Source organism: Mus caroli, chromosome 16, assembly GCF_900094665.2.
Source record: "Mus caroli chromosome 16, CAROLI_EIJ_v1.1, whole genome shotgun sequence".
NCBI lineage: Eukaryota > Metazoa > Chordata > Mammalia > Rodentia > Muridae > Mus > Mus caroli.
In genome coordinates this window covers 22,048,268-22,074,801 of record NC_034585.1, presented here as the reverse complement: position 1 = coordinate 22,074,801, position 26,534 = coordinate 22,048,268, and the positions used below count along the sequence as shown (strand labels likewise).

General features: G+C 40.1%; 1 protein-coding gene across 10 annotated transcripts in view; it reads right to left on the bottom strand.

The window, feature by feature from the left end:
• The window catches only part of Lpp (LIM domain containing preferred translocation partner in lipoma), a 590,743-nt gene that overhangs the window by 126,548 nt on the left and 437,661 nt on the right, over positions 1-26,534 (bottom strand). For all 10 annotated transcript variants that reach the window (XM_021185104.2, XM_029470450.1, XM_029470446.1 and 7 more), the window contains one exon: positions 15,366-15,492. In XM_021185104.2, the coding sequence (XP_021040763.1) occupies positions 15,366-15,492 (127 nt within the window). The remainder of the gene's footprint in view (positions 1-15,365; positions 15,493-26,534) is intronic.

Below are 26,534 nucleotides of genomic sequence, written 5' to 3'. Positions count from 1 at the left end.
CAACTTAGTTTTTAATTCCATTATAACTAAGAATATGCCATAGTCAATTAAAATTTGTCAGGGGGCATGGGCCTAAGGATATCTGTGTCTGTTTAATTTTCTATCTATCATCTCTCTACCTATCTACCTATCATCTACCTACCTATCTATCTATCTACCTATCTGCCATCTGTATCTGTCATCTCTCTCTATACAGACTTATACATGTACAGCGCATATGGGCACATAGCTTTGTCTCATGAAAATGTTGCTCCCTTGGATGATTCTTACTCTTCATGCTTAGAACCCAAAACGTCAGGGCCCTTTCCATTCCAGCAATCTTGGTTTGACATTCCTTAGATAACAGTGTGACTGACAGAAAGTACAGTAGTATATGGTACAGATGGCAGAATCCTGTACAACATTATAGCTACGAGGACAAGTGGCTCCATTTGAAACACTTATTTGTTAAGCAAGTCAGAACAGAGACTTCCCTTAAAAAGACCAAGAGGTCTGCCTCTTAACAATCTGTGTGACCTTGGTCCAGGTTTAGAACTGTCTTAGGATTGACTTTTTCATCCATAATACTAGATCTGAGTGACTACCTATTATGCAGGCATGATGAAGCATGATCTACTACAAAAGTATTTAATAATGTGCTTAGTCCATAATCACTATTCCATAAATGGTCATCAGTTATTAAGGGCTGATTTTGTACTAAACGGAGAAAGATGGACAAGAAATGTCTCCATCTTTAAAGGCTAGGATTCCATTTATGCTAAAGAACTTCAGATTACTCTATCTTGACTTAATTGTCTAGAACGACCTATCAATTAAATGAATATAACACTATACCAATGTCTTCTACTTTGCTTCAGTATTTACAGTGATCCAACAAATATGAAATATCTTAACATCTGAGCTGGCAATTGCCAATTTTACCTTTGGTTATCATTTGAGATTGGTTCCAAGTTCAGAATCAAGCAAGAGAAGTCAAATTACCTAAGTTTTGACATTCTGCTAGCCCTGATATTATGCTAATATGCTCACTACTCTCAGGTTTCACTGTCAATCTCCTTCAACCTGTCTGCCATGAGCTACACATGCCCAGGAGTGCTACAAAACATCCCAACACATTTGGAGGTGACAGTGGAACGTTGTCATGTCAAACTGGATCCTTGGAAGAGATTTGGATTAAATCTTGGGTTCCTTTCTGTGACTTCTTGCCTTCAAGCTCTAGGTTTTAGAGAAACAAGGATGAGTGTGTGGGGAGTGTCTTCCTCCTCTCTCTTTGTTTCTCCTGGCATATTTTATGTTGGCTGCATATATTATTACAGAGAAATAAGTGTGATTGGAAATGTTTTCATTGTATGCATTCCTGTCTCAGGGGAAGTTCACAATTTATAAGATGACAACAATAAGTCAGGAACAATAATAGACACAAGAGATCTGACCACAGGGGGTGGCAGCTGTCCCACCACCCACCATGCTCTGCCCTGTTTCGTCCCCACTGATGTGTGTGCTGTCACCCTTTCCAGCTTGTTGTCTACATGGTCCTCTATGTCTGTCATTCTCAGTGTGTACAATTACTAGAATGTGAGCCTCTTAGCAGAAGGACTTTGTCTGTTTTACTCTGTTGTTGTAACAATGTGAAATGATGTGTAAGTGTACACAGCAGGTGCTCAATAAGTACTGATGGATGAAAATTAAACAACTTCCAAATAGGAAAGCCCTTAGTAGGTTCATGCACAACCACTACTAAGTCTGTTTTCTCATCTCACTTAATGGTATTTTCCTACCTAAGACAGCAGCTTAGCAATGAACCTTAACCTGTCCTTACTCCTCACCCAGACTGCAAAATTGTTAAATCTCAGCTGCTCTGGTCAGGCTCTTGTCTCCTTCAGATTGGTGAAAATGAGCACAGTCCAATCTCCAAGCTTCCATAGAGTCAACAGCGCTCCCCACAACAGGATCCAGAATTATCCCTAACTAATATCTTGGCTATGGGACTGGAGAGATGGCTCAGTGTTTAGGAGCACTGGCTGCTTTTCAGAGAACAGGGGTTCAATTTATGGCATGGCAGCTCACAACTATCTGTACGTGTCCAGTTCTGAGCTATCTGACACTATCACACCTATGCATATTAAAAAAAAAAAAGAAACCCATCTTGGTCTTTACTTATTTGAAAGAGCAGCTACAAGTCATCTGGACATCGCTCAGCCCTTTAGTCTCATTTCTCTTTTCCATGCACCTTCTGTATTCACACCGCATGCTTTATAATCTCTGTTGCTCTTCTCCCTGTGTTCCTACTGGATTGTTGGAAATGGGTTACCTGAAACATTTAATTACTATTTAGCTCTGACACAATGTACACGAGCTAACACTTACCTGTGGCTTCAATCTCAGCAAAAAATATTTCTTTCCATAGTATCACAAATCTCTAGTAATATATTCATTATCTAATTTTTTTAGTAGGCATTTCTGCCCTCAACTTTTAGACTAATGCTTAGTGAAAATGTTTGGTGCATAATAGGCCTACAATAACCACTCAGTGATTAAACAAACGGACAAAGAAGACTCAGGTTTCCAAAATAGAAATCCTTGCCCTTCCTTCTTACTTAAAAGCACACTTACAGATACAATCAGATTCCAAATTCTTACCAGCAGAGTCTAGAATTTTCCTAGTCTTACCTATACACATCCTGTGGTCTGGGTAGGGTTTCTCTTCCCTTCAAAAAGACTTTTGTGCTGAGGCATGAGCATCTTCTTATGTAATTTCCATAAGAAAGTCCACTTTGAGCCCAGTGTACCAGTGAGAATGCAGGCAGTTTGGATGGCCTCTGGCAGTGCACGCCTGGTACTTCCTAGAAATGCCAGGATCCAGAAGCAACAGTATCTCCATGGCATCTGTCACCAGAGATGCAGAGAATCCAGGAGAGTAGGATGTGGGGTAAATTATTCCCAGAATTGCTTTAGAGGCACAAGCAAAGTTTTCTTTAGAAGCAGGGTGTCACAACAGCTGCCTGAAGACACCACACATCCAAAATTAGGAGTGGGAACCAAGTTGAATAATCAGTTAATCAGTGTCTGGCTTCCTGAACCACCTTAATGAAACAAAATGCCAAAATTCACAGATACATTGACACTCCTGCTGATGACCTAAAATAGCATCAACTTCCGACTGAGCGAGCCAATTGCTAGCTATTGCATTGAACTCCTTTGTCTAAGGACATGACAACAGGGTAACCTTATTTTCAATATGAAATCCTTGCCCCTTGTTCTCTCTCTCTCTCTCTTCCAGTTTGCCTGTGGACTGGATCAGCTTTTTAAAAGGTTCCTTAGTTTAGAAGATATCACTGAGATGGACTGCTAAAAATCAAAAGTAATTATATCCACTTGCGAAAGACGGTAACCTGGACTGAGATAGTGTGTGGAGTTTCTCAGCTGAAACATGAATAGCCAAGTTCAGTCAAGCCTAGGATGAGAGAAGGAATGGGGATACAGGTCTCAGGTACCCTCACATCAAGAATCTGAACACTGCACATTTGTTAGACAAGCTAACTCTTTGTCTCTGCAGACATTTGACATAGGGCAAAGAGACTGATGGCAGGTCTGGATTCCCATCTACTTCCTTGGTCATTTGTGGGCCCCTTCAACCAGAGGAAAAGAAAGTACTCTAAGAGACATCTTCCAGAAGAAACAAAGGGAGACATGGGTTAGGATATTAGCACAGATGTTGTGGTTTTGCTATGACTTGAATCCCTTCTGCCAGCTGTGGTCATAGATTCAATATATGCAGGTGTCAAAAGACAGGCTGTGGGATCAAATAGCAACTATAATTGATAGACCTTAGGAAACATCTTTAACTTGCTTATGCCTCCATTTTATCATCTGTAAAAGAAGAACATCTGTCTTAAAGGGTAACAGTAATGATACATAGACAAAGCAAATGAAAGTGTTCCAAATAGACTAAGTGCTTACTCTATGTTGGTCCAGTTTTAACCAGAGATAATAGTGCAGTTTGTAAAATAGAACTATTCTAGGGAATATCTACTGAGAGCAAAAGCCCTGATGGAGTGACATGGGACTTCTAAAAACATCACAGTTCCTCACTTTGCTTTCTGAAGAAAAAAAAAAAAGCAACTTAAAGATTTGTAGTCTTTCCTGGGGAATGTTACAAATCAGTAAGTAGACCAATAGGCATGTAAAACAGACACACACACGCATGCACACACATACACACAGGACCATGATGAGACCCACTAAAATTGTAAATTGAAGAACAATTGGAGAAAACAGAGGTCTTAAAAGTGCCTCTTAATTAAAGAATATTTTTACATTACAGTCACAGGCAACTGATTAGGTAATAAATCTGGGTCGAGATTCTAGAAGGATAAAGTCTATATTTTATTTTAAATAATTCCCCCAATAAGGCCAAGAACACTATGACTTAGGAAGCATCTTTTGATGGTATATCCCCCATACTGACCACCTGGTACGCTGATATGGGGAGCACACATTAAGCACATAGTCAACTTTCTGTCCCCTAATTGCTCAGTTGGGATTATAGGTGGATTTCTGAACAGTCTGGGCAATATTTGCTGGTGGGAACAGAACCCTCTGATTGGCTTGCGAAGCAAGGACATAGAGATCCTTTGATCAAAGTTTTAAAAAAGAAAAAAAATTAACCAGGTTTTGGTCCTACCTGCAATTCTCAGCTTGGTAGAAAAGTATTCTCTGTTCTGTTGAAAAACAGGCTGTCTGGATTATGCTGACACAGCCATCTACTGCATTAGTTTTATTCTTTTCTTTACATCTTAGATAAGAAAGAAGGTTATGATTCATTCTGTACCACCTGAGTCAAAATTCATTTTGTCCTTTTGTTCAATAGTTTTCTGCATTCCACATGAAAAAGCAAGAGTAGTTTGCTCAGCAAATGAGAACACTGTGGTGTATCTTGGGGTGTTGCTTTCTCACACAGAGTGAGTAAAACCCATGTCTTAGATCCTCTTATGATACTCCAATAACAAGAGTAACAAGATAACACCATATAAAATCACAAAGCATTAATTCACGAAAATATCAGAGAGGTTATGATATGCTAATTTCAAATGCCATAAATCAAACTGGATGTAGCCCAGGGAGGAAATGCTAACACCTCTTTAGTTTTTGAGGGTTCTACTGGTGTATAACACATTTACATGTTTACTTATTTAATATTATTCTGGCAATAGGTGTATAAAATAGATTAGAGGTAGTAATCTTCTTTGAGATAAGTAAAATAATGGAGGCCCAGAAAAGTTGTTAAGAAAGCCTGTGATGGAGTCTCACCCCTGAATCTTTCATTCTCTCACTCTCTGCTTTAGCTCTCTCTTGTTCTGGGGACTGATCTCAGAGCCTCATGTACCATACCATTATCTATACTGCAAGCTGAGTTACTTCTGTGTCTTTGTTTTCTGGGAAATAATCTGAAGACTGCTAACATGTTCTTAGTTAACATATAAGAAAACATCCTAAGGACAGCACAAAAAGTCAAATGGCAGCAGGGGCACAGAGAAAAAGACCCATCTTATGCTTGGATTACTTGCCTCCAAATCAAGGGCTCATTCCTCTGTGCCATCCATCAAATGATGACTTGTTCTTTTTTATGACAGTGCTGTATCATTTACATTAAATACCAATGTCACATTGATGGTCAGCAATATTAGTATCTCTTATTTATGCCAAGTACCATTAGTGACACTGACCCCAGAAGCCCTTAAGTAATCGTATGGCATCAGTGCTGTGCTTTGTCATAGTCTACAACCCTATTTTAATCTGATTACTTGGCACTTGATCTTTCAATGCAGTGATCTTCCTCATAAACCCCAGGGAACGGGGTTAGGGTGGGCAGTTCAAAGTGAGTATAACTGGTCTTGGAAATTGACTTGTGTTACATTGGAACTCTGAAGCAAACACTGTTGTAACATTATACAGAATGGCCATTATCTAATCCATATAATTCAACAGTGTACAGAGAAACTATGAAAAGTGGTTGAAGCAAAAGAATCACAAAGCTCTAAAGATGTCAACAGATCAAGTTACAGATAGACCCCAACATTGCAGTTAACACCAGTAGAAAAGAGACTGGCTTACCATGTTGTCATGGATCACCTGGACAGGGGGACAGTCTGAGGAGCTGAAGGATTACAACACTGGATGCCAGGATCATTACCCAATCTATTGCCTCTAATAAAGATAACGAGTTTGACTTTCTTTTTAATTTATATTAAATTTTATTTAACATTTGAGCATTGGAGAAACAAATTAGGACTGAGGTCAGAGCTTTATAGTCCTGAAGGAAACCTTAAAGAGGTACGCATGATGGCTGATAACAGCCAGTGTTCCTGACAGAACTGGGACAAGGCCAGTTATGAAGATTATTAATATATATGAACAAAGTAGATTAGAATTATTGATTTAAATAAAACACACTTTAAAATAATGTTTAGCTTATACACATGACAAAAATTATGAACATATCCTCTATAGAATAAAATTTGGGAGGTTCACAAGGTATATGTTTTCTGAGTTCTAGTCTAACTTAACCGAGATCATATGACCAACCAGTAGATGCTTAAAATTCCTTTCCATGATTCCTTCCTACTGCATCTTCATGGTTTCCATCTACAAGACACTCCTGGACAATTCCTCTGTTAGCTTGTACTGAACACTAACAAATGATTTTTATTGCTAGGTAACAGTGGACCCAGGAACAGGACTTATACAAATGAAAGGTTTGACAGAGTCAAATGGGCTGAGATCAGCAGTGTGCAGCATGACGTAACAGTGGAAGAATTTGATACAAAATGGCTGACATTAGTCATCATTATTGAGAGAATGACACAATGACCTGTCTGTGGGACTTAGTGTCTTATGTGGCATTGGGGGTTCTATGCTTGTTCTTGAAAAGTGTTCAACTGTTTTTTTGGAGATCTTTCCAATACATAAAACATCAGCACAGCATTTTAGGGCCCGGGAGTAATCATCTCCTTCTATGGACTTCTTTTGAGTTGTAGCTAGCATAGCTCATTCCCTGCTATGGCAAACTCTCATGAATTTGATGGAGAAAAGTGGATTTTTCCCTGTCAGTTGTAAACTTTGTTCTACATCAAAGCCTTTGGCAGAGGAGGATTTAACAAATGCTTCTCCTCTTTGGTCACTAGTGTACCTAATTTCCATGATCTCTGGAGGTACACAGAACAATGAGTGGTGTTTAGTAGGTGCTCAATAAATATTTGTAGCTGAATGAACCTGCTTAATTAAAAACACAATAGAGTTACTAAGCATAACTCTACAGATGTTCAAAGAATAGCTTGATGGTAAATAAATTATGTCTTCCAACAATCCTGATGTCAGTCTTCCAACAATCCTGATGTCACTTCAACATCTGCAAGAAGATCATCATCTCTGTGCTTTAGGGGACAGGCGGAGGGTGGGGAAAGTTCAGGTTGTAGAGAGGAAGGGCGAATTGTAGGGGAAAGACAGCCATGTTCTCATTAAAAGATGGCTGTGATGTAAGGTCAGAAAATGCATAATTAGCATTGTGGCTTCAGGACTCAGCTTTACGTTCATGTCAATACAAGACTGTGTATGGTCTGGGAAGTAAGACTTTCTTGTGCCGTACATAATGGCCCACCAGTGCTTTCTCCCTTCAGAATGCCAATTGCTTCCATGGCTTATCATCAAAGGATGCTGAATTATGAAGTAGGAGCATCTTTACTTTCTTCATAATTCTGATAAAATGGATGTTGCTAACTGTAATCCCATGAGTAGATATCTGTTGTTTCTATCAAGTCCATATAAAATGGCAGTTTTGGATGGTGGTTCATGGCATTGGAGGGAGCTACTTTAAGGATGACCTTTTTAGAACAGCTGCTATAGACAGCTTATGTACAAATGGGGACATACTTCTTTCAATTTGATTCCCTGTCTTCTGACCCAATTCTTTTGGAACGGGAAGAAATTACAGAGGCAAGAATCTCTTGTGGGAGCCAAAGGTTACAGAGGAAACAGTATAAAGTAAAATACGATATAGTACTTTAGGAATAAAATCTCAACTATGTAAGCTTTCAATCTACGGATTTCCTCCTGGATTTCACAGAAGACACATGGAAATGAGATCAAGTCCAAGGTTGTCAGCCCAATTTTAACCTCACTGAATGGAACAACAACATCTCAACTCTACTCACATATTCTCCTGTGCCTTTATGTGATTAAAAAGAAAGAAATGATAAAATTTGGGTATAATTCATGGCTGTGTCACTAAGTGCCTTGTGACCCTGAGGTGGGGGAGTGAGATTAATTTCATCTTCTCCCCATCTGTAGCAGGTCCTTAGGCATAGGTACCTTGCATGACTAACATTTTATGATTCAAAGGTGATAAATAAATGAGTGGAAGAATACCCCTACTCTGCAGCAACTGCCAACCTATCATTCTCATTTCTCACTTGCCAACCCATTAAGGATGGGGCACTACTGTGAAGTAAGCACTACCCTTGCATCTATACACTTGTGAGGAAGAAGGACACAAAAGGTACAACCAGGTATATGTAAAGGGTGAGATAGAGGCAATGATATATTTTTGTATTTGAAAATTAAGAAGATCAGGACAATGTGCATATACAGATACCAGCAAGTTATTAATTCATTATTTATAACGGCAAATGCATTCTTATTGAGTATAGCAATGGTGTATCCAGATCAAGTTTGCAAAAACATCAATTCCAATGTGCTTCTTTACCTTTTAATGCCCCTTCCCCATTTCTACCACTAGTTTGTATTTTTTTTTAAATATTTTTTTTATTAAGTGTGTGTGTGTGTGTGTGTGTGTGTGAGTACAAGAATATGCAGGTACACATGTGAAGATCAGAAGAGGATATCAGGTGACTTCCTTTATTTCTGTCTTACTCCCATGGAACATGGAAGTTGCTGTTTTTCAGTAGGCTGGAAGGTAACAAACCACAACAATTCTCCGGTCTCTACCTTTGCACACCCGCTCAGCCCTGGGGTTACAACCATGTACAGTGTGACCAGAATTTTGCATGGTTGCTAGGGGTCAAAACTTAGATCCTCATGTCTATACAGCAGGCACTAGCACTAACCTAGCCATTTCTGTAGCTTTAATTTCTACTCTTTATTTAGAAAGAAAAATAAAAGTTCTATCTCCAGTTTTCAAGTCAGTCTCAGTTGTAAGACCTTGGCTGAACGATTTGAGCTTTAATTTTCTAGAAAATGAAAAACTATCTCACAAAACTTCTAGGACCACATTAAAAAAAAAAACAACTAGGAATCTTAGGTTTCAAATCAATGTTTTAATAGCATACTGGCTGAGCTTACTAAAATTTAACATATGCTATGGTGGAAGACATAAATGACTTAGTGCTATAAGCCCAAACTGCTCTGAGAAAATACTTCACAAAAAGTTATCACCATAAAGAAAATACACCTAACGTGTCTAACTAAAAACCATAATGTGTCTAACTGAACGCCACTGTACTCTCAGGACCCAAAGCCACCTTAAAAAGGAAAAAATAAAACCAAAAAACCAACTTTCCCCTCTGATCAATACCACCTTTTTCTAAACCACCCATTTTCTACTTTTTCTCCAACGCTGTGGTTTTGGGTTTTTACTTAATTAGGTTATTTGTGTGTGAAAACAAGACCTGAGGTCCTAGCTTTTCTAAAGGAAACTGCCCACCTGGAGTCAGTCCCCTGTCTGTAATCAACAGGGACCCTCTGGGAATAGTTTTCTTGTCACACAACAATGAAGACAATCAGGTTCAAATCACTCAGCACCTTAGTTAAGACCTGCTAAGCGATTTCCAAAGCAATCACACGGCTCTTTGTACAGATCTGGAAACTCAAACACAGCATGCGAACTGAGCTAAGCTGCACCATGACCAACTCAGCAACGTGCTAAGAGAGCACAATGAAGTAGAGGGGAGAGACTCCAGAGTGAGGTCTGAGCCACGGTCATTCTGCTTCTTGTCAGCTCTCTGACTGATGAGGGCAGCACAGTGTCCACAAAGCACGGAAGCTCATTATCAACTGGTTCATCTCCCAAGGAAAATGAGCATATTAACCCCTTACCCAGGCTCTTGTCTAACTCAGATGATGCAAGAAGTATGTAAGTGCTTAAAAACCGCCAGAAAATCTTTACTCTGACTCAGATTTCTATCTCTATCCTATATCTACAGAGCTCTCTGAGACAGGGTTTCTCTGTGCAGTCCTGGAACTCATTCTGTAAACCAAGCTGGCCTCAAATTCAGAGATCCACCTGCCTCTGCCTCCCAAGTGCTGGGATTAAAGGTGTGAGCTGCCACACCTGGCCTCATTTAATCATCTGAACACAGGATTAAAACTAAATGTTGTAGACTCATTTTGAAGGTGCGGCTAAGAGTGATTTTAGATAACTAAGTCACTCAATGTCGGACATGGACACTGGATGAAAGATGTAGTCATATCTTAGCATATGTGTATTTCATTGGCTTTCCCATCAAAGAGTAGAGTTTTCACCTGTACTTCTCAGAGATTTTGTTTTGTCTGTTCACAACATTAATTCTCCACACTGAATGGGCATTTACCAACTCACCCCATGGTTCTGTGAGAATTGGCCAAGTCCACTTCACAGGTGACTCTCTTTCAGTAATTGTCAGGAAGGGTCCCAGGGCTTCTTCCCTCCAAAATCTCAAATGCACCTAAATCATATTTTCCAGACTCCTGAACCATACAGTCAATGTTTGTGGATATGGTCAGTTACCAAGTGCTCCAATGAACCTAGGGAGGAACTGGACCTCCGTTCTAGAGCTGATTCATGAACATCACCGGACCTCCAGTTTGATTTCATTTGGGAAGATATTTAGCACTAAGTGTGGTGAACAGGCGACATCACTTCAGGAATAGCAGTGTATTACCATTCCTGTCTTCTTCCTCGAGGATTTAACACAAGTGTCATGTCTTTGCTGCTTCATACCTTCCACTCTAGTCCAAGTATCTTTTGGAAGGAAAGTAAAACCCAATTCCAATCAAAGTCCTGTTTCCATGCAAAGAATTTTCAATGCCTTCCACTAGCAATCCTTCCAGTTAGTACAAGATTCTCTTACACAAGATTTTACCTTGTACTACTGCGAAGGCATAGTGATTCTTCAAATAGCCTAGGAAAAATGTGAAATGCACACATTTCAGTCTTTTTTCTTTCTCTCTCTCTCTTTCTTTCTTTCTTCCTTTTTTTTGGAATAAGACAACAGCATATAAACAATGCCAAGATAATTATATTACATGCTTAAAATATGCTGACAGACATTTTCCATCCACTCTCAGATATAGTATATCCACTCTCAGAGATTCTGCATTCCAACAAATTTGTGTTCAGTCCTAGGAAGGACTCAGACAGACTCTCAGACACACACACACACACACACACACACACACACACACACACACATGCGAGTGTATGTGCACGTGCGGCAGTTAATTTGTGCTTCCTTTCCAAATGGACAGCCAACTGTGTTTCCTTTCACAATGGATGAAAACAAAAGTCTGTTATGTGAGGCAACATAGAAGGCTCACATAACCTCGAGAAGCCATTCCAAGATGGTCTACAGCTTAACATTCCTTTCACACTTTCCTTGAAAACTACTCACACGAGATAAGCTCGGAGTTGCACAGTGGCCATGCTTGCTGCTTAGTTCTGCCATTTGATACCTAGTTTTAAAGTTCTCTTTAAGTTTTCCATCCATCAAAAGTCGTAATGATTTCTAGTTCTTTGCCCCTTGGTCTCTCTAAGCATCTTGCTCCCTTCAAACATACACACCCTTTGCTAGTTTTACACCAACACAGATTACTCCAAGGGATATGACCTCAAGCAAAAGCATGCAGCCTTGCTTCTAATAGATGGTGATATGAATCTTCTACAGTCTCCAAGCTCTGCTTCGTCTCTCCTCCTTCTGGAGGGAAGCAAGAGAGGACATTATCTTCCTCTGTTGGCCACACCCATGATGCAAACAGTGCTATTTCATCTCCCCTCCTCCATCTTCAGGCGGGTCCCTGGACCTCTCTTCTCCCACTCACATAGCATCACCCTGCTGACATTTGTACTGAGCTCCCCGGGCTTCTCCTGTCTGTACCCATCGTGGTACTGCTTCTCTGCAGCTAAGATGGTGACGGGCCATATTTAAAGAGTGGGATGCTAAAGGCAGGTCTACACCAAGTACTTCTGCTCCCGACTTCACATTGCTAAGCAGAGTTAGAGATGTCATTCAAACTATACCCTGCAGCTATGCTCCTAAGCCTTCTCCACAGAACAATCCACATGGTACTAGACTTCAGCATGCAACTCATTAGAGAAGGCCACGCCAGCCAGGGTGTAGAAATCTTTCAGAGACTTGAGCCAACTGTTGCCCAGTATTTTCCACTTCTGTACCAGGCATCAATTCCATTATTTCCCCCTTTCAAATCAAAAGTTTCTTCATTAGAAAACACCGTATTTCTCTATTATCTTCCAAATTGAACTAAGACCCATTTCCAAATGACTTGAACTAAGATTGAAGACTCCTTCAAGCTTAATCTCTCCCTAATACCTTTTTGTGGCTCCTTCTAGATCTTCCTTCCTTTCCTGGAGTTTCTCAGAACTTTGGCTGAATGTGGATGAAGCTATGTATCACTTGGTGTTCTTGTTGGAGTAACACACTATAATTTTCACAGCCCTCTCTGGGACATACACACTTTCAAAGATACAACCCACGCCTGGGGCAGGCACTGCCAGAACAGCCTGCACAAAGCCACTTCCAGGTTTTCCACATAAAGGACGCTATCTTTCAACAATCCTGTCTTCACTTACATTCCGTTTATTTTATATTTAGAAGAGAATCCTCATGGTTTGTTGCCCAACTCTCCAAAGGCAATCTCCCCAATAAGCCCTTCCCTGAGTGTTTGCTCTAATTCCCTCCATCCCAGGCATGGTGCTCAACAATACAGGCTTGACACACGACTTTAAGCCTACTTCTGCAGCTCGTTATTTGTTGATATTGAGCAAAATCACTTAGCATTCCTGGGCCTTAATTCTCTAATGGGAACATGATAGTAACATCTATTTCAAGGGATTACATTCTTCTGTAAGATGAAATTACAGTTAATTTCTGAAGTTCATAAAATAGTACTACCATATTATAAACAGCCAGTAAAACCACACCCTTCTCTCCTCTCCTCTCACCGTTAGCAGCCTCCACTTGGCAATGATGACTTTGACAGCTGGTGATGCACCTTTTATTGTTACTACAAGTTAAATTTAAATCAAGTGTTATTGATAGATTTTTAATAGGGATATCTTGTTTTCTTAAATAAGCTGTAAGCCTCTGGAGCTTTGGTGAACTCTGATTATTGAGCACATTCTACATGCCAAGGACTTGGCTGAGTGCTTTCTATAAATATTTCATGCATTACTCACAATCACAATATAAGATAGCGATTGTTTCCATCCTGTAGATAAAACAGCACCAACAGAGGCTCACAGAACACTTTGCTCCAGTTTTTGAAGCTCGTATGTCGTAAAGCTAAGGTAGTTCTAAGGGATCATTTTTATCTGTTTTCCTGAGTGTGTAACACTTATCCATTGTTACAGTCGATACAGTTGCTCGGTTTATTACAGCAGATATTGTTGCACGATATCTGAAACACATGCTCAGAATTCAGCTTTTCACTTTTAATATTCTTTAATTACAGACACCGTATTTTTCATCGTTAACTTAGTTTTAGTTTATCTTGGATTCTAATATACACCCTCCTCCTATTACAATGAAGAGAGCACAATAAACTTTTCCTATGCTCTGCTTTAAGCTTTGGTTTCTGTGTTACTATTTTCCATGAATTTGTGCCAATTCTCATAATCTTTATGTTAAGCCTTACAATTTTCTTTCTTTGGGTTAATGTTGTTTCTATAGTGAATTTCTAGTGTTCAAAGAATGCTAGGGAACATTGGTTCCACATCTTTGAATCATCAGGGTAGGAAACTGGGCTCAGGTGATAATGGAACAGCTAACAATACTGAGCTAACCGGGCATACAGAAGGGACGAGAAGCAAATTTATTTTTAAAAATTACTTTTTAAAATATTCACGTGCCTACTTTGTGGTGCAGAGGTGCAGGGAGTGGGCATGAAGGATGTGTGAGCCACAGTATGCTGGTGGAGGACAAAGGACAACTCACACGAGTCAGTTCCACTTCGCTGTGTGGGTTCTAGGGAGTAAATAATTGCCAGGCTTCGTGGCATGTACCTTTAACCTGTTGTAGTCTTGACTGGTGTCAGTCTGTCAGACAGGCACATAGCAGACTTGTCCCAAGGGGAGGAAGGTAAGGCTGGCTTAACAGTTCCAGCACTCATGGACAGCTGACCCAAGATGGAAGGCAACTGCTCTTGAGGAGGCAAAAGCCTGTTCAGTTCTCTACCTTGGCAGAGCCTTTACTCATTATTGCGACCCATATGATGTTTCTCTCCACATCCTTCAAGAACCTACTCAGAAAGCACTTTGTGATAAGACTATCACAAAACAGAGAATGAATGTTTAGAAAATATTATACCACCTTACTGGGTAACTCAGCACCTCTTCAATGTAATAATCAAACTTGGTCTCGTATTTTACACATTTTAATATGTTGCAGTTTTAAAATTGTTTTCCCAGAAATAAAATTACTTAGATGCTACAAAAATACCATTCTTTATGAGGCTGAAGGACAAACAACCTCTGTATTACGGTTGTTGAAGATCTGTCCAATCTCATCTGAGCATTCACAGGGCTCTCACTTCTCCACTATGCATTCAGAATCACTTGTATGTTTGTCTCATCCCTTTTGCATTGCAAGTTCCCTTGACAAGCTGTGTCCATAGCATCTCACAAATGACACATACCTCCAACTTATACTAGTAGACTGGCAAGAACAACATCACTGTTCATAAGTTTTCATAGGTTTGAAGAGAAAAGAAGTGGAAAACAGAAAGATAATTTTTTCCTCCTCAATTCAGTTAATGTAAGACCTGAAAATGCAGTTAAGCTACATCAGATTCCAAGTATTAGATATAAATATTTAGAGCTACTTGGACACAAGATGATAAATCTTTGCCTGGTGCTAAGCTAATAAACTGGCAAACTTATGTGTTGATTTTACATGTCTAATAACTCTATCAACCACTGAGGTTCATGGTGGTCTACTCAGACATGCACACTGGTATGTGGGTAACAAATGCAGCAGATGTGAACACTACACCAGAGGAGCTGATAACAGTCCTCACTGCTCACTAGCAAAATGGAAATGAGGCATTTACTCCAGAAGTTGGCTCTCCTCCCCACTCACCAAAGTAGTCCTCAGCGGGTGGGTTCTCCATGTCATACAGCATCTTCTTGGTCAAGTGCTCGAGCTCATCTTCTGGGCGGAATGATGGCGGCACTGAAGGAGGCCCCATAGGCCCAGGGTATCCACTCTGAAAGGAAGAAAGCGTTCAACCATTTCATTGTCATCTAGACATCCACTGCAGCAATCAGCCTAACCGGGGAGTATTGTCCTGGGAAGGAGTAGGACAGCTGCATCCGACAGTGTCTGACCTTTGGCCTTTCACTTTATTTACTTCTTTTTTTTAGACGAGTCTATTGCACTTTAGAATCTGTGTATCCAATAGTAGGAATCTAATATTTCAATAACTGCTAAGAAGTTGACATGTTATCACTTGTGTATTAATTAGCAAGATGACCAATAAAGACAATACAGTCCAGAGGAAAGTCTGCAAGGCACATCCATAAAGACAGTAGAAAGTGCACTGTCAGGGGTTAAGGGAAGCTTCCTAGGAGAGAATGCAGAGAAAGAGGAAAAATACATAAGACTTCTTAAACTCAAGGGGGAAAAAAAACTCAGGTACAATAAAAAATCTCTCAGCCATTGTGTTTTCCTGTTCAAATACATTTAAGATGGGAAATAAGATGAATCATATTGGTACTGAGATCTAGCAAGCGAAGAGATTTTGATCCTAGATAAGGAAGCTACACAATTTTCCTTCCTAGAGCTGTAAGTAGGCCGACATGAGATAGGATGAAGTAGCCAGTAGTGTTCACATAGGCAGGTGAGACTGAAGAACTGCAGTGTAAGAGGATGGGGACTCAGGCCAGAGCATCCGTGAGACAATCACTGAAAATCCCAGGACGTGCAAAGAAGGGAAGGTCAGATGGCAGCAGCAAAGTAGCTTCCTGCTACATAAAACTTCTTACACCGACATACACACAAGGGAGCCCACCAGACTTCCCTTTCTTACATTTGAACATGTCAATATCAATCCAGAATCTTTAATAGGAAATAAAAACTGATAGTTTAGAAATGGGGATAGCACTGGTCCACTCTCAGTGGGAAGAGAGGTAGAGTGGGCTCCATTGGTGTTCACACTCTTGAAATAGTTGGCTGACACTTTCACTCTTCAGAATCACAGAAGATGAAATCCTATGAAGCCCAAAGCTGTGCATTTATTCTCTTACCATGTTCAATAAATACAAGGAGTTATCAGGCATGAAAATTCTGTAAACTATACATGACTTCAAGATGTTATCATGCCTAGTTCTAGTTTCACTTGTTTGAGTGATGTTGAAGGCATGGAATGCCTTCACAACATGAATAATAAATACTTCACTGGTAACGTTTTAGTCCTTCGTCTACACTATTTTTCTAGTGTTTGAGATATACATATATGTGAAGTACACACATGCAGAAAGTAAAAATCCCAAGAAACACTTTGGTAGGCGACTACTCTGGTTCTCAGAGGATTTTATTCCCCGTTAGAATATTTACTTTAGAGAAAGAAGTGGACAGACCATGGCCTGTGCCAGCTGCTCTCTTCTTTGTGAGACAAGAAAGCTGAAATGCCAAAAGATCAGGGCAGGGCTAGTTATGGTGACATCAGGACAAGACACTATGCTGGACCATCCAGCTACCATTATACATTAAATCTAGAGCAATTTCTCAACTGCAGATGTTGTTTTGCACTAAAAGCGTTGTAGTATACCTTAAAGAAACTACTGAGTTGCTGGCTTTTTAGTTTATCCTTTCATTGCTTTTTTTCCTCATTTTTACTAGTTCTTTGAGAATTATAATGTATTTTGATCCTACTTATCCCACACCAAATCACCCCAGATTCACCCTACTTCCCTACTTTTTTAACTTTTAACATCCCCTTAAAAAAAAATCAAGCAAATATGTGCTACACATACACCCTTGGGTGTTGGGTCTACAACAGGAGTATGGTTGACCTACCATGGCCTACACAATTAAATAGTGAAGATGGAAAAGGGGTCAGTTGCTTTCCTTCAGGTGTGCAATAAAAGGTGAGGCTGAGTCCGGATTATGCTGGCATCTAAACCCAAATTCCACCCATGCACTTTCCTCCCAGCCAGGTATTGCTTATTATTGTTTTAGTCTAGGTTTCAATAAACACGCGGTAAAAAATTAAATCTATCTTCCACAAAACTACTTCAGAAATTTAGATTTTCTACCTTTAGCACTTACATTTCAAAAAAAAAAGGCTAACCTCAAGGTAGTCTCACCAGTATTTCACAGATGTGGAAAGACTATTCTTTTTATTCTTCAATATTCTTGCCGAGTTTGCCAAATTTAGAAAGGTTCCTTTCCATTTAAATTCTACTTTTTGTATTAATATAATACAAATATAATATATTAATGCTATCAGACTTATCAGGGTGATATGTCCTGATAAACTCATTTGTAAGCTGAATACATTATAAACAAAAGGAGCCTTTGATACACCTTACATATTGGTCATTGTATGTACTAAAAGCATTGGCTGTCATGTGCTATGTGGCCCAGTGCCACGGCACAGCATCTTAAGAGAATATTATTAGCTTGGGGGGAAAAACACACCCTAGATTTGTGTGCTTTCTATAGAATGGATGCCTAATTTCAAAACAAAGCTGAAAAACTGACAGTGGAACCCCAGTTAAGCAAGGAACAAAATCTGATACATTAGTTGTTATGAGATAGGATCTAGATGATTTCATGGTATTTCTGAATTTTGTCTATGAGACTCTCCTACCTTCCCGTCCAGTGTCTAATGCTGACCACCTGTAGAATAAATGGTGGGAAACCACCAGAGTCTTTAAGTAAGTGGTGGCTTTTACCCCAAGGAAGAGAGCCCAGGGCATTGAGTTCAATCCTGTAAGAAGTTCAGTATTTTACTTCTCCCTCTGATAGGCAGATTATCTTGGCAATTTCTCCCTTCTAATAGAGATTAGTGCTCATGATGTCTAAAGGACACCAAACAACTGTGTTCAACTCATTAATTTTCAAATGAGCAATTCATAGCCCAGTTTAGGGTAAAAGCATTCAATTGTATTATGTGAAAGAGTCACTGGGATGGGATGACTCCCATTACTTTCTGAGTTTGTGCTTCTGAAGTAGAAATGTGAACAGTGGTGGTGAAATGTTTACTATGCTTCCAGCATCCCTCACTTGCATGACTATTTCCAGGATGCTTGCTTTCACATACAGCTAATCTTAGATGCTTAGATGATGGCCCTGTTTAACAGGCAAACCTGCTTTAAGGATGAGAAAACTGCACAGGTCAAGTGGGTAAGTGAGCACCCCTGTGGAAGACAATCTCTGAGAAACAGCAGATCAGACTCCACGGTGGACCAAGTTTGTATATGTGCTACAATGCAATGCCACTCAATGTTGTCTACTGGTGTCTTGAAGCCCTTCCAGTTGCAGTATTTAACAGCAATTTAGATTTATATCTATTTACTCTAGTATAAGCCAAGATTTTTATGTACATAAAGGAAAGTTTACTGCTCAGTGTGGAACAAATTAAATCAGCCTATCATTTTCTGGGGAAAAAAGATCTTCTTTTAAATACTCATATTAATCAGCAGTATGTGTGTTCTTTGAAATGTATGAATCACTTAGTAAAGGCATAGGAACACCATAGGCAGGCAGTTGTCCAGTGGACAGGTTTCGGACAACTCCAAACTTTTCTTACCATACACTTCCTAAGAAATTACTAAGTGCCAAGAACTGCAAATACCAATTCCAATGAAGAGTTTCAACCTCTGACAACTTAAAGGGTTGTAGAAGAATTAGACCCACGGGAGATAGTCACAAGAGTATGTAGAGACTAAGATACAGGCATGATTCCAATGTTCTGATGTGCCAGGAGAAGGCTGCTGAAGACAAGAATCTTTGTTTTTGAAGGATAGATTAGATTCCATAAGACAGAGAAAGGAAGAGGAAAAAAAGGAAGGATGCACAGGAACACTGCATATGGAAGAAATGGAGAGGGAAAAGGAGCTGTAAGGAAGACAGCAGCCAATGCCAGGTCTTCATTTTAGCTGAGAGAACACTATGAGACTTTACATTGCAAGGCTATTTACAAATGCAATCAGGCCTGGGTGGTGGCTCAACTTGCTCTCTTGTCTCTAGGCACACAGGAAGTATCTCTGATTCCCAGTTTGAAGTTGCCATGTGAGGCACAAGAAGGTAGGGGCTTAGTCCTTCAGTTACTGGAAAATGAAGAGAACTCTATCTCATACGCTGAGTTATTTCACACTGTAAGAGGGAACATGGAAACAGATAAACTAAAAGGCCAGTGCTGAAAAGTTGAGGGAAACTGAGTGGTATTATTCTATTTATGTGTTTGTCTATTTCCAAGTGTGGGTGTCTGTGTGTGTGTTTGAGTGTGTGTGTGTCAGATAAAGGATCAAATTATCTACTTGGTCTGATATGCACTGCTACATTGTTGCCCAGGTAATTGTCATTAGAAAAGACATATGGTACCAAATGTACAGTCATATGCAAGTCTACTTTTTTGCTAAGTATTATGGGAGTATTATGGGTGGTATTACATAATAATGAAAAAAATACAAAGGGACATATTTGTTTCTGAACAAGAAAAATTGCCACAATAATAATAAGGCAAACAGCAACTGCTATCCACCATAGTGACATTACATTTCATATGCTTGAAGCATTTGGCATAGTTTTATACAGGATTAAGTATATTATTACATGGTCACAAATATCTGACTATTCAGGGCATCTTTAATATTTTTCTATCTTTAACTTGACTAAAGGTCTTTACGGAATTATTTTCATTTCCTGGGCCTCAGTTTCTTCATGCATAAAAATACATTCTCAAAGATTGCTTGATTCTTCAACTCCATGGGTTTGTGACGATAATATAGCATGTGTCATTGTCCACCTTGAGAGTGAAATAACATGTCTCTATATTTAGAGATATTTTGTAGTCTGCAAAAATAGATGCACACTGAGTCAGTGGAAACCTCATTGGTACAGAGGTTTCCATTATAAGAAGACATAAAGCACTTGTCAGCATCCTCTGAAGCACCTCGAGCTTCACTCCGTGTTCTGAGTCTGAGTAAGCACTGGGCAGCCTGCAGGGCTTCTGCAGCCTACTGAACTTTCACTACGCCTGGCTTACGAAATCAAGAACCTAGGAAGGTTAACCACTTTATCCTCCTTGCCCTGTTCTTACATAGAGAAGGAAAGTTTCCACCAACAGGCATATTTGGGGGTTGGGGGTGGGGGTGGCAGAGTTTGCTATGTAGCCAAACTAGCCTGAACCTATCTAGGCAGCCCAAACTGACCTCAAAGCTATCAGCCTCCTGCCTTAGCCTCACAAGAGGTAGATGATAGGTATGAGCAACTGGGACCCATACCTTCTGAAGAACGGGGATGCATGATAAAGAGCCCTCACTGAGATGCCTAGTGGAGGTTCCCTGGCCAATACCCCCTCCCTTCAATGAAGCTTCCTAATAGCAATGTAGCTCAGTGTTCTAAGGATCCATGTGATGAATCAGTCATTCCATAACTGTATCAGCCTCTCAGGTTACAGAGGATGGCCTTGCTATTGGTCATTTTTCCTCTGTGTCCTTACCTGCTGTTGATTTCTTATCTACAAAGTACTACACAATTGAACTTAGTGAATCTGAATCTTACCAGAACAGCACTGCTCAGGCAAATAAAACTGCAGGAAAAAGCAGCCAAAATGTACTGAAAGATTCCATGATAATGAATACTCATTTTGGGTGGCAAAGATGCGCAGTTTTTCTTGTCCATTTATAATGGTGTACAAGAGGTTCCTTCTCTCAGAAGGAAAATGACTTCAATTATATGTTCTTGTAAAAAGAAACATTGAAATTATCTTCTTTTCAAAAGGTAGAATTAGCCCCATTTTAAAGCTGAAAGCCTGCCAGAAAAAAAAAAAGTCTATATTTCTGATAGCCCCCCCCCCCCCAGCATTTAGCTGTATCAAGTTTTCACTTCTCAATTTCTTATGGCTGCTTCTACTTCTAGATTCTTACCAGATGTCCGGTTGACTCTTAATGCCTCACTGGGTAAAGGGATGACGTATCCTTTCTGGCCAAGGGCAGAGGGTTCACTAGGATACCTGTTGTGTTTCAGTGGTGGGCCATAGAGAAGTCATGAGATAGGAGAGGGATCCACACAATTATTGCTAGGCAGAACCCACAACCTTTTTGTCACACTTTTTTTTTTTTTTTCCGAAACGGGGTTTTTCTGTTTAGCCCCGGCTGTCCTGGAACTCACTTTGTAGACCAGGATGGCTTCAAACTCAGAAATCCACCTGCCTCTGCCTCCAGAGTGCTGGGATTAAAGGGGTGCTCCACCACGCCCGGCTGCTTATCACACTCTTGTTCCTAAGCCAAAGCTGCAGTCACAGGAGAGGACCTATGAATCTGTATTTCAGCAAGATGGGCTTACTGAAAAGCTACTACAACCAAGGGCAAGGCTGGGCAATTATGAGAAAGCTGCAGTGCTAGGACACCAAGGTTTTGTGACCATCTAACAAGCCAAAGTGGCTCTCATGCCCCACAGTTACCACCCTTAGTCTCCCATGTCAGAGGTAATAGCCTCAAGATTGCCTATGCTGACTTTGAGTCCTGATATCTTTTAATCACTTAGGAATTTGCTTTTCTATTACTGACCTTCTCATTTATAAGCTGGAGAGTAATTTATCTAATTCATATAAAGAAGCACTGTATAGTGCTAAGTCTATCTGCTCAGTTACGAGAGAAGAGATTTAGAGCTCCATGGCGATGCTCTTCTTGAAGAACAAAGTGAAGCGCTTGCTCCCTGGTCTTTGCAGTGACCCCCACCTTTCTGTCAGGGTCACAGTCTTGAGTTTCAGAGAATGTTTTACCAATTTACATAATGATTATGAGGACTTTTGAAAACAGGCCTCCTAATACTGAGGTTAGTAAATGCATGCTTTGTTGGACCTCCAAACTTTTAACCTTCCTATATATAATACCTTTGACATTGAAACATACATCAGTGACATAAGGTTCATGTTAGATGGAGACTGGAGTAACATTTCTGTCCCTTTCCTGCTTCTCCAGGCACCTAATCCATAAATAATGATGCCACACCAACCAGGAGAGAAGAACTAAAAAAAAAAAAAAAACAAAAAAAACAAAAAAAAACCTAGTGGGTACCTCCATTAACAGATGCAGAAAAATTGATGGCTCGGCCCTGTGCCACAGGTATCATCCTAATGCTCCTGTCTTATGCCTCCCAGGGTGCCTCTTGAGGAGCAAGCAAGCCCTCCTTGGGAGTGAGCGGATCCCTTTCAGTTTGTTCTACAGGCGGCTAATGGAACCTATTCCTATAAAACCAGGATGGGGAAAATCACTCTAGTCTCTAGCCTACCAGTTAGACTTGATACCTCATGGAAAGAGATTTGCCATTAACAAGGGTAGATAAATGCCCGACATCTCTTCATTTATTTTCACCCAACAAAGATGGATGACACAGAATTCTGATGGATGGAATGAACTGTCTATGGTTGCATTTTCAAATTAAACCATTTCCTTGCTTATGCCCTACATAGGTGGCAATGGCTTCCTAGAGGAAAAGGTTTCGTCTTATTTTGGTGGCCTGAAAAAGTGCAGTAGCTATTTAATCCTTTGCTGTGAAGAAAGATTTCATAGCAAGATTTCTATTAGGAGCACAGGGATGGGGGGATGCTCTTGATTTGAAGTTACACCAATTCATTCATTCATTCATTCATTCACTCATTCATTCACTGAGACATAAAATCTTGGCTGATATTACACTTGCCATGCCATGAGCCTGGCTTTAATCTCCTGATCCTCCTTCCACCGTCACCCAGTGCCCAAGTGCAGGCATGACAAGTGTGTACCACTGTATCTGGGAAGAAGCTACACTTTTAAGAGACAGACACCATAGTTTGTCTGTTACCTGTCCTGTAGCCTTGGCCTTGTTTCTAACACGCTGCCTGTTTAAAATGAGTTTCCCCTAGTCACTTGTTATTAGGTACTTAGATTGCCCATGTTTCTTTCTATTATAATTTTCAGAGTATATTAAAATAGTATATAGCATACATGAGAAACTGACTATGAACATCGAAACAAAACAAAATCCTAGAAGCCCAGCAAAGTATCAATGATGGAATATAAGTAGTTTATTTTAAAATAATTTAATTAGAATGTAGTAAAGTGAATGGCTTTTGGAAAATAACAAATGTACTTTTCAAAGCCTAGGGTTCTAGTCTCCTCTTCAGAGTTTTCGGTATGAGACTAGGCCAGCCAAGGGAATCCAGACCGAGGACAGGTTGAGAAAGCGAAAGGCCTGAGCTTTTCAGTCTTCTATGCACAGAAACACTTTCCCACTACACAAGTTGTTTCTAGCTAGTGGGATTGACAGATGCCTGAACGTGACACAAGACACTGAAATAACATGCAAATCCGCTTTCAGTTTTAATATGCAAATACAGTGCTTGGCACATCACTTTCCATGGCTGAGGTAAATTTCTGTTTTTGAGTTTTTCGTGGGAAACGCAAACCAGCAAACAAATGGTTAACCCCCCCACATTTCACCTAACTGGAGGTGGTTTTCTTTTGAGTCAGAGAGGTGTCTTGCTCAGCAACCCAAGGCACCTGGGAGGCAGAGAAAGGCCAATGCTTTGTTCTGTGAAAATGCCACCATCTACAAACAAGTTTGCCCTCTGACAGGTGATCTTGCTGAATGCCCAAGACAGTAGGAATGTAACCAAGGTGCCTAAGAGGGAATAACAGGAAAAAAATGTTTTCTTGTTTGACCAATGAAAGCAAATCACAAAAGTTCAGCCTTGTGGGGAGATAAACAACTGGACAGAGAGAACATGGCGAAGTAGTGAAAAGTCCTTGTTCTTAGGTATCTACACGGTAGGCAAACTGCAAGCTCAACTAAAGCTGCATTAAATTAGTGATTTAAGGCTGCACAAATATTAGGGACTCATGCAGTATCAGGGCAAACATCATGATGGCTGTGATCTGTCTAGCTCAACAGTTTAGAATTTGGTCAGGAAATCAAGGCATGTGAAGAAAAAAACAAAAGGACAAAGAAAAGCAATCAGTGTGGCTAAGGTGCTTAATGCCTGCATTCTAGATAGACAATTCTTACTTCTGCTTTAACTCCATACCCACTAATCAACATTTGACACCTGGAGCAAGATATTTAGACATTGAGATAAATACGTATTAGTTACTTAAGATATAAATGTGTGTTAACAGATCTTATGAGTTAAGTAAGATAGTCCATCTAAGCTATGCACCCTGTGGCACATTAGAACTTAGTGTCTGCATTAAATGTGCCCAGGCTGTGGCAATTTTGTAAAACCATCATTAGATAATGTGGATTCAAGAGGACAGAATGTTCTTGTGGCCTAAACAAGACAAGAGGATCAGGGGCTTGGATTAGGGCCTGGTGTAAAAGAATTCAGGAGAGATTAAACACTGTAAGATTAAATTTTCTTTGGATTTTCCTGCTCCTTCACCACTGGTCCAACACTGACAAACACCAGAGTTTTACTGTCACATCATGACCCTGGGGTTTCCTTTTCCATTCCATCCTCTTCCCCACCCTCACCTTTCCTCATTCAGAAAATCAAATCAGTGGTTTGTTAATGGGCTATCTGGGAGGGAGTGATTTGAATAAAACCACACCCAGTGAGAGGCAGAGCCATGAGTTACCTATGAGCCTTCTGATCTTAGCTCAGTGTTTTTCCACTGATTTACAGCTATCTTTATATATTCATTTAGAAATATGAAACTTACATGATCCATCATAAAGGTTAATCAAGACAGTCAACCTCACTGATTAAAGCCTGATGCTAATTATACCAGAGGCTGGAGACTAATGCGGCCCTTCTTGCTTTCAGAAACACTGATTGTGGTGTGGTGGAAAAAGTGTTGGCTTTGGGGCAGAGCAGTGTTAAGTCACACCACTTACTACTCTCTATGGTTGTTACTTATCTGTTTTTTATTTTATTTTTTTGGGGGATGGTGGTGGTTAGACTTACCATTACATTTCCGAGTATAAATGACATGAGGAACAGGCATTTCAGAGCCATCGTGAGTGGTATGCAGATGATACATGGCATGTGCTAGTATTTAACAGTGCCTCATGATTATTTGTGTTAAATGTTCACACAACCTGTCAAATCTGAGCTATGGATGTCTTTCAAATGTGGCAGAAGGTGGGTGAGAGAACATGAAGGACTTAAGTGTCATTCATCAACACTGAAGGGAGCGGGGAGACAGGAACTGATCCTGAATGTAAAGTCGAGGAGCTCTGCCACTCCTGATCAACCAGCCATGTGATGTAACCACAGACATGTCTTCATGACTTCTATGAGCTCGGCATACACTAGTGTTTGATTTATATAATTCATTGATTTACAATTTGGGAAACTGAAAGTAGTTACAGTGCACTATTTAGCAGGTATCAGATAATATTTGAAATATTTCACATTAAATAACTCATTTTAACCACCAAGCAACTTTGATAGGCAATCACACTATCTCGCCAGGGGGTGAAACTAAGTCACTCATGCCTTGGTAGTAAGTGAAGAAATTGGGATTTAACTCAGGCTTGGGTGTCCTCGAGACTGATGTGTGCCACCAGAGCACCCAGCACTCCAACCCCACCTACACTTTTCCCACAGGAGGGCTGTTCGTCTTAAGGGAATAAAATTATATATTATAAAGTAACATCAATAGAAATTTTCTTAGGTGAAAATACTATTTTTTTTTTTTTGCATGAAAATGACAGCCAAGAGTGAAAAAGCGTCTGTGAAGGTTTGATACCGAAGAGTAAGCTCCCACTGCTGAGAAACTTCTCCAGATTGAATAGTTTCATTCAAAATTAAGCACAATCAAACTGCTTTTCAAACGCTGCCTCCTTTATCAATATCTGACACAAGGATCAATGCTAATCTCAGAAGAGAAGAAAAGAAAAACTGTAAAAAGTCTTTTTTACATTAAAAGCTCAAGTTCAGGGCCATCTCCTGATGACCAGGATGAGGCGATTTCCTGTTGGGTTCTGTCCTAAGGACGGGTAACGTATCAGGGAACTCGCCTACTCCCCATAAGAACCAGGCCCTCGATAAAGGTCAGGAGGCATCTCCAGGCTTGCCATACTTTGCAGTTTTTA